The sequence below is a fragment of the Arachis hypogaea genome, chromosome 12 (genome assembly GCF_003086295.3).
Source record: "Arachis hypogaea cultivar Tifrunner chromosome 12, arahy.Tifrunner.gnm2.J5K5, whole genome shotgun sequence".
Classification (NCBI taxonomy): domain Eukaryota; kingdom Viridiplantae; phylum Streptophyta; class Magnoliopsida; order Fabales; family Fabaceae; genus Arachis; species Arachis hypogaea.
In genome coordinates, this window is record NC_092047.1 from 68,252,574 (window position 1) to 68,261,297 (window position 8,724).

At 34.0% G+C, this 8,724-nt stretch overlaps 1 protein-coding gene across 1 annotated transcript; it reads left to right on the top strand.

The window, feature by feature from the left end:
* The first annotated feature begins 5,045 nt into the window (after nt 1-5,045).
* LOC112729267 (probable indole-3-pyruvate monooxygenase YUCCA3) lies at nt 5,046-7,903 on the top strand. Its single transcript, XM_025779555.3, has 3 exons — nt 5,046-5,805; nt 6,050-6,421; nt 7,361-7,903. Exons 1-3 carry the CDS (start codon nt 5,113-5,115, stop codon nt 7,586-7,588), a joined length of 1,293 nt encoding a protein of 430 aa, XP_025635340.1. The 5' UTR covers nt 5,046-5,112; the 3' UTR covers nt 7,589-7,903.
* Nucleotides 7,904-8,724: the final 821 nt, after the last annotated feature.

An 8,724-nucleotide genomic window follows, 5' to 3' on the forward strand; every position in this document is an offset into this window, starting at 1 on the left:
AGACTCCATGTTTGAGGAGTGGAAGAAGTAGGGTTAAGGTTCAAAAAGAGGTTAGGATATTTTCATTTAAATTGAAATAAAAACGTGGATTGAATAGGAAGAGGGACGAGAGCAACCTACCTAAAGGAGGGGGAGGGGGGAGAGACGTAGCTCCGACAATAGAGGGAACAACAACGACAACGACTCTAATGGTGACAGAGACAAACAAAGCAGCTCTGTTTCAGGCGACAAAATAAAATCAAGTCGAGTCCATACAGGAGGAGAATGGAGGTGGTTGGCGCTAGCGGAGGGTAACCGAATGAGGTTGTCAATGGTAGAGAGAGAAAAGAGAAAGAGAGAGGAGAGTGGTGGAGAGAGAAGGGGTATTCGAAAGTGAGGAGGAGGGCCGTGTATTTTGAATTTAGCGCATCCTTACCATCGAATTTACCAACGGATAAATTCGACAGTAACGCATTTAAGTTCGTTAAAAAGTAACGTCCACTAAATAAATCCGCCAGTAAATCCACCCCTACCTTTCACATCTATTTTTTTTTTATTTTTTTTCTCAAATTATTATGGGCGAATTTACCATTGGAAACCAAAATCCGCCGGTAATACTTTCACCCGACGAATTTGATGCCTACGCTACCGATAAATTTGACGATAAAACCGCCATTAACGTGTAATACTAAATTCGACAATATTTAACATTTTTCTTATTGTGCAAACGATTTTTCACAAGGAAATAAACCAGATGTCCATTTTAAAACTTGGACAATTAAAATCATAATCTTTTGAACCTTCTAGAGAAAAACAAATCTTTAAGGTGTCAAGATAACATATGTTCATCAGAATGGCATTGCCTTTTCTCCATGTTCTTATTCTTGGTTGTTCTGTCTCAATATATATGTGTTATGCATAGATCAATAATGGAAAATTGGAAATGGACATTTCAGGATGGGTTTGCAACAAAGGGCTATGTCGACTTGTTGCGTCACTTGAGTGTTAATTGTGAAGCCAGCACATTTCAGTGATTGAGCATGTCAATATTGTATTTTCCAAGTATCAACAATATAATTCAGATGTGAACTCAACATCATAAAACAAAGATGCTAAATGATGAAAGTATGTGTAACAAAAACACCAACACCTTAAGTCTGGTATCCAATGTCATAAGCAATTAATAGACATCTAAAAGTAGTGAGTCTGCTCCACTGTAATATTATTAAAACTGTCCTTAATTCTCAAATATGGCCTCATTTTTGGTTATCTAAATAACCCACATTGAAGGAAAAAAAAGCAATCAATCACGTGTTCCTTTGTGAAAACACATGATGGACCAGACCACTCGAGCACCAAAATTGGATAGCAAATTAATTAGTACTCAGAGAAGAACTTCTTCGATAATAAAATATTCTAGATGCTTCTCAAAAATTAGAAAAGCAGGCATGAACATTCACTTTCAACTCCACAATTATGAAAACTGGCCTCAAAAAAATACCGTAGCTAATCTAAACTTTCGCCTGCTGAGAAACATGTGGCAGCATCCTATCAAAGTATTATATATTTAGATTTAGCTAACATGTAATAAAAAATTTGAAATATATTTTGTTAGTAAATATAAAATAAATATATTAAAAACATTTTTTTAATCGTAATCTAAACGGATATTTTTAATGACAACATATAATAACTAAACTCTATATTTATTTGTAAGAGGTAATGACCAAATCAGTACTCGAAAGATTCAAACGCTGACATTTTGGTACCTCACTATTATTATTAACAAAATGATCCTTAAAAGATTTTAAAATTTGACAAGCGTGCCTCCAAGCTCGCCGGAGCAAATTTCCGGCAAGCACAATGCTAATGTGGCCACCATATTTTGGTGATTTGGCAAACCATCCCCAAAGTTCCCTCCCCAACGCATACTCCCTCCCCTTCCCTCTCCCTCCCTGTCGCAGTCCCGTCCCCAACGCACACTTCTTCCCCATCGTAGTCCCCGCCGTATCACAGCCCATTCCCTAACGTACACTTCCCCTTTCTCCCTCAACACCACCATTCACAACAACAACTTTAACATCAACAGCAACAATAACCTCCACCACTCTCCCTCTCCAACACACACTACCCCTCCCTCCCTCAACCCCACCACTTGCAGTAACAATAGCCTTAATATCAACAGCAATAATAATCTCCACCACTCCCCCTTCCCCAACGCACACTCCCCTCTCCCTCCCTCAACACCACCATTCACAGCAACAACAACCTCAACATCAACAGAATTGCCCCAAATCATGAATTGTCCCAATTTTTAGGTTAAATTATCATTCAAAAAAATTAATAACAATAAAACTCAGAGAAAACAAACAAATTCATATACAATAATCAAAATAAAATAAAATAAAATAAAACTTAATACAACACCACCAAAGCAAGAATAGAAGAAGAACACCAGACACAGAGAGGGCACGATGGAGCCAAGATGGAACCCATACAGAGGAGGCATGGCAGCGACTGGGGGCTAGCAGCAAGCAGATTCAAGCAGTGAAGGCGACAACAGTGGAGGCGCACAGACAATGCAATGCCACGAAGGAGATAGACGACACTGGCGGACACAGAAGACCCGACGACGAGATGGCGACAGTGCGGTGTCGATGACACTAGCTCTTTAAGACTGAGAAGGTTGAGCTCCACTGCTGTTTTGGGGGAAAGTGAATTGAGAGTGTGAGACACTGTGTTGGGAAGGGGATTAGAATTCAAAGGGGCAAAGGAAGGGAATTAGGGTTCAGAAAGGGAGATTTTTATTAAGGAGGAGGGAAGTGCGTTGGGGATGGGAGATTAGGGTTAGGAAGGGGGAGGGAAGGATTAGGACTGGGGAGGGGGGAGAGTGCATTCGGAAAGGGGAAGGGGGGAGTGCGTTGGGGAGGGGGAAGGAGAAGGAGAAGTGCGTTGGAAAGGAAGAAAGGAAGTAGGGTGGGTTGGGGGGGTTGCCATGTCATCAAAATGTAATGGCCATGTCAGCACTATACTTGTCAGAGATGTGCTCCGGCGAACTCGTGGGTACGCTTGTCAAATTTAAAAATTTTGTAAGGACCATTTTGTCAATAACAATAATGAGGTACCAAAATGTCAGCGTTTGAATCTTTTGAGTACTGATTTGGTCATTACCTCTTATTTGTAATTATTGAATTCTTAATGTCTAGTATTTTGGATGTAATTAAGTTGATATTTTATGATGATAAGCAACTAAATACAACTAAAATGTAAGTCTTGTTCAATGCATCCGCATGATGGATGGGAGAATATGGATGATTTAAAAAGCTTATGTGACAGCAAAAACTATGTATAGTTTGGACCTCTTTTTTTTATAGGCAGTTATCTTGGGATTTGAAACAGCAACCACATGAAAACGGTTGGTTTCTTTTAACCATGTGCGCTTCAGAAAACTGTTGAATGAATCTTCCATGTAAAGTGCATTGCTTAACTGGTTAATACTTAGCTCCATTTTTGAACATTCTTCCTTTTTCCCCTTTTATGTTTCTTTTTTTACAAAAATTCTAAACAAAAAAATTAGTTACTAACTCAATTTTATATATTTGCATATATTGTTTGATTTATTTTTAATATATATTTTGTATTTTAACATATATTTTATACCAATAATTAATTTTCTAATTAATTTTGTATGTATACCTAATATAGTTGATATTTTATTAATCATAAAAATAAATTTTGAAACCTTATTTGATGCTAAATTAATTACAAATAAAAGTAATCAGCAATGTTACGTGATAGCAAATATTATTATTTTCAACCAATATTTGGTAACAATAGTTTGTCCTATATTTGTAGGTGTTTGCACATAAGAAACATATAATTTGCACCTATATTTATTTTTGCATACATAAATCAATATTATTTGTACTCAAATTTTTTTAAATTTGCACACATAAATTTGTAAAATTTATTTATTTAAGTCAATTTAATATTTGTACGGTCAAATAATGGCTAAAATTACTAAAAACTATGGTTCTTTAGAGTTTCTGGAAAAGTAATTTCATCATATGAATCAAATTGATCTTCCAAATTAATTAACTTGCATTAGATTAGTCTATAATTTTTTTTTAAATTTTGATGCTCTAACAATGTAAAATATTTTATACAGTCATCTAATTACATTTTTTTATGATTATTCATGCCGTTAATATAAAAAATAGTTATTTTTACTAAAGTTGTTGAAAATATTAAAGATCAAGATCGAGAAGAGTCGTGATTAAGAAGTTAGAGTTTGGTTAGAAAGTTAGTTATGCTTAGACTATGCAGCTGCTGCAACATTGTAGTATATATATATATATATATACCTTTTGTTTCTCAGCATTTTATTCATACACGATAAGTAAAATTCAGTTTTAGTTTTCTTCTCCGTCAGTTCTTAGAGAAAACATGTCTTCTCTGTATTTCTTGAAAAACAAGTTATTGCAAGATTCATGAAGGTTCATCAGTTTTTTTCTATAATGTAACAGTATATTATTTATTATATGTAAAATTATTTTACATTGACAATGTATTAAAATTAAATATCATTTGTGAATCAATTTGATTCAATTAAAATATAAAAGACTAATTTGACTCATGTATAAAACTTAAATTACTTATACATGAAACCAACTCTTATTAGTATACTTTATCAAAAGAATCGCTTGTGGCAAGTGACCTCATCTCAAATGAATGACTTCAATAATCATTCAATATATACCTAGTATTTGAATTGAAGTTCACATGGTTTCTAATTCACTCGCATTGTAACACCAAGTTACAATAATAATTTTATTAGTTTGTTAACGATCCATTATTAATATGCATGATTATGGAGATTCATCAGTTAGCTTTTGAAATTAAATTAAAAATCAAATACAACACAATATAATTACTTATTGCATAATAAACAAAGGATGCGGCCACAAGCTTATCATTTGAGAACCATTTGAAAAATGACATCACATGCAAGCTCTGACGCTCCAACACCCTTCACTATTTATACCCTCACTTCTCCCTTTTCCTCCACTCCTCAATTCATTCTCTCTCTTTCTCTCTGTGTTTCATCTTTCAGCAAAAGTCAATTAGAGAAATATGCATAACATTTGTCTCAACATGCCACCAATGGTCCAAAGTTTCAACCCTGAGGACCTCTTCACACGAAGATGTGTATGGGTAAACGGACCAGTAATAGTTGGGGCCGGTCCTTCAGGCCTCGCAGTCGCAGCAGGTCTGAAGGACCAAGGCGTCCCTTTCATCATTCTTGAGAGAGCTAATTGCATTGCCTCTCTTTGGCAAAACCGTACCTATGATCGCCTCAAGTTACACCTTCCCAAGCAATTCTGCCAGTTACCGAATTTACCCTTCCCTGAAGACTTCCCTGAATATCCTACAAAATTTCAGTTCATTAAGTACCTTGAATCCTACGCTAACCACTTTAACATAACCCCACAATTCAATGAAACAGTTCAGTCTGCTAAGTATGATGAGACCTTTGGATTGTGGAGGGTTAAGACCATTAGGAAAAGCCACTCTGGTTCCAGTGAAGTTGAGTACATTTGCCGGTGGCTTATTGTTGCCACCGGCGAAAATGCAGAGAGAGTTGTACCTGAATTTGAAGGGTTGGATGAGTTTGGTGGCAATGTCATGCATGCTTGTGATTACAAATCTGGGGAGAGTTATAAAGGACAGAAAGTGCTTGTTGTTGGGTGTGGAAATTCCGGCATGGAAGTTTCCCTTGATCTTTGTAACCACAATGCAACTCCATCCATGGTTGTTCGAAGCTCGGTGAGTCTGCTTACACTGTATTTTGGCTTCTCTTTTCGTTTTCATATTTTATCAAAAAATGCTTTAAAAAAAAAAGCAACCTGATGCACAAGGATTCTGAAAATTACATCAATGGCTGTTTTCACAGATAGAATCCGTGATGTTGAGATACACATAGACAAGTTATTCCAAGGCTTTTTTGTTTTCACTTCTTTTACAAAATCAGCACTAGAAGCATAATATTTATTTTGCTTTTGATGATCAGGTTCATGTGTTGCCAAGAGAAGTTTTTGGAAAGTCAACTTTTGAACTTGCAATAATGTTGATGAAACGGCTACCACTATGGATGGTTGACAAGATACTGCTAATTCTGGCCAGTTTGATCCTCGGAAACGTCAAAAAGTACGGTCTAAAACGGCCTTCTGTAGGACCTTTAGAGCTCAAGAACACTGCCGGGAAGACTCCTGTATTGGACATTGGAGCACTCAAGAAAATTAGATCAGGTCAGATCAAAGTTGTACCTGGAATCAAGAGATTCTGGCAAGGGAAAGTGGAACTTGTGGATGGCAAGATTCTAGAAATTGACTCCGTTGTTCTTGCTACTGGTTACCGCAGCAATGTACCATCATGGCTTAAGGTTAGTTCTTTTCTTGCCTTTTCGTTGCTCTTTGTTTTTTTCCTAATTACTCTGAGCTCCACACATTCTTTTAGCTCTGTTTAGAGAGAAAGGACTAATTTCTATTTTGGTTGAAAAAAACAAAAGAAGCTTCTATCGTAGAAGTACTTTAAGATTTCTAAATGCTTGAGACGCATTTGCTAGCTGATACATTGGTCCTCTCTTAGGAGAAGTAATCGTTTTTGGGAAATGATATTTACACCATATTTTCAATTTGTACACTCACTTTAGTATTATTAGATGATTTGGCTGATTTAACAAAATTTTCATCTACGGCTCTAAACTATCAATTTCATATGAAGTCTGACTGTACCTGAGTTTTCACCTTAGATTAACTATGAATAGCATTCAATTTTTACTTATTTATTCTAGCGTAATTATTATTTTGCATATCATTAATTTTATAACTTATATTCCACAAGAGTTTCACTATTTTAATTTAACAATAATTAGATCATTTATATTTTTATTTTACCAAAATATTTTGTTTAAAGGAATTTGAATCTTTATTATTGTTCACATTTATGATATCAATTTATAACTATAATAAATAAAAAAAAAACAACTATATTTGATATATATTGAGAATCAGTCACTAAATAATTTTTTGTATAAATATATGTTAAAATATAAATTATAAATAAAAATTAATTAAAATAATATATATTTATATTTAAATATACAGTAATTAATTTAGTGAGTTATTTTTTGTTGCTTATGTAGTTTTTTTAATTAAAAAAAATGGAATCTTACATCAATAGACTAACTCAACGTCCCACAAAGTTTAATAATATAATATAAATATAGATAATCACGTAGAGAACTAGCAAGAAAATAAAGGCTTTTAATTTATTTAAATATTTGACGGACTAAACATGTAATGTGGTGTGCATTATTCAGGAAAATGACATGTTTTCAGACGATGGTGTTCCAAAGGACCCATTTCCGAATGGGTGGAAAGGCAAGGCTGGTCTTTATGCCGTTGGGTTCACAAGGAGAGGCCTTTCCGGTGCTTCTTTGGATGCCATTAGTGTGTCTCATGACATTGCCAAGAGCTGGAAGGAGGAAACTAAACAGAAGAAGAAAACAGCCGCTGCACGCCACAGGAGATGCATGTCACACTTCTAAGATATATGCAAATCAGTGGTTGATAAATCAGTTGCTATTCGAATAATTTTCTGTAGTGTTCGGTTAAGTAAATGGAGATCTGTTTGAAAAATAATAATAATGTAGAGTTTCCCTAACAAGAAACATTAGCCCTCTCCTTAAGAAAAATCCCATTGTTTGAAAAATAATTGGCTATTATTTTTTGTGCAAAAAGGAAGATGAGGCTTATTTGGTTACGGTTTTTCAGTTGTAAGGAATATTGTTTCACACATCAATTGAATATTGTATTACATTTTTTCATGTTTTAATAATGAAGTCAAAGCCTTCTCTCTCTTATATTCTGATTATGATTTTTTAGTCAAACCCTCTGATCCTCATGGCAGTTAATTCAGAGGCTCTTGTCCTCCAACAAAGCCCCGGCCCCAATAATTAGTTGACATTATAATTTGGAGGAATAGAAAATATAATCTGCAACCTCTCTTGTTTATATCCACGTTGCATTGCACATGGATAGATCCCTACTTTATATTCTATATATATTATCAAATAAAATAAAATTAACTATTGTTTTCATTTGACGTAAATGAAATTCATTAATACTCAAAGCACTGGTAATATCGAATAATTATTTGAGTATTAGACAAAATGTAACTATCCGTGTATCCCTAATCGTTTTGAGTTTTAGCACTAGAATGAAGAAAAACTTATGGTGGAGATTCTTCCAGAGTATGTAATTGATTGCTGTTGTTAAAATATAATAAGGATACCGATTTCATAAAATATGAAAAACAAAATTGTTCATAAATATCAAAGATTATTAGTCCCTTGTGTATATTTATATTTGTTTTGTTTTTCTAATAAATTAGTCAGTTATCAAAATAATCAAACTTTATTCAAACGTTGCATAAAGGATGCAAGCAAGAAAACATTTTCATAGAAATATATAAACTAGATTTATATTGATTATGAAATCTGTTTATAAATATGAAATTAGATTACTTTGTAATTGATTTGATAGTTAATTTTGAGTGTTTATTGTTTTTGTATTAAAACATAACACAAAGCACTTTTCGATCTCTTCCTTTATAAAGAAGACTTATATTAGCTATACTGAAGATAATTTACACATTTGTTAAAGAATAATAAAAAAGAATTTT

What these genes read in the sequence shown, in the direction of transcription:
- LOC112729267 (XM_025779555.3), top strand. Translation starts at nt 5,113, where the DNA reads ATGCATAACATTTGTCTCAACATGCCACCAATGGTCCAAAGTTTCAAC. An exon ending in CCATGGTTGTTCGAAGCTCG is followed by an intron (nt 5,806 to 6,049) that starts GTGAGTCTGCTT and finishes TTTGATGATCAG; the next exon opens with GTTCATGTGTTGCCAAGAGA. An exon ending in ATGTACCATCATGGCTTAAG is followed by an intron (nt 6,422 to 7,360) that starts GTTAGTTCTTTT and finishes TGCATTATTCAG; the next exon opens with GAAAATGACATGTTTTCAGA.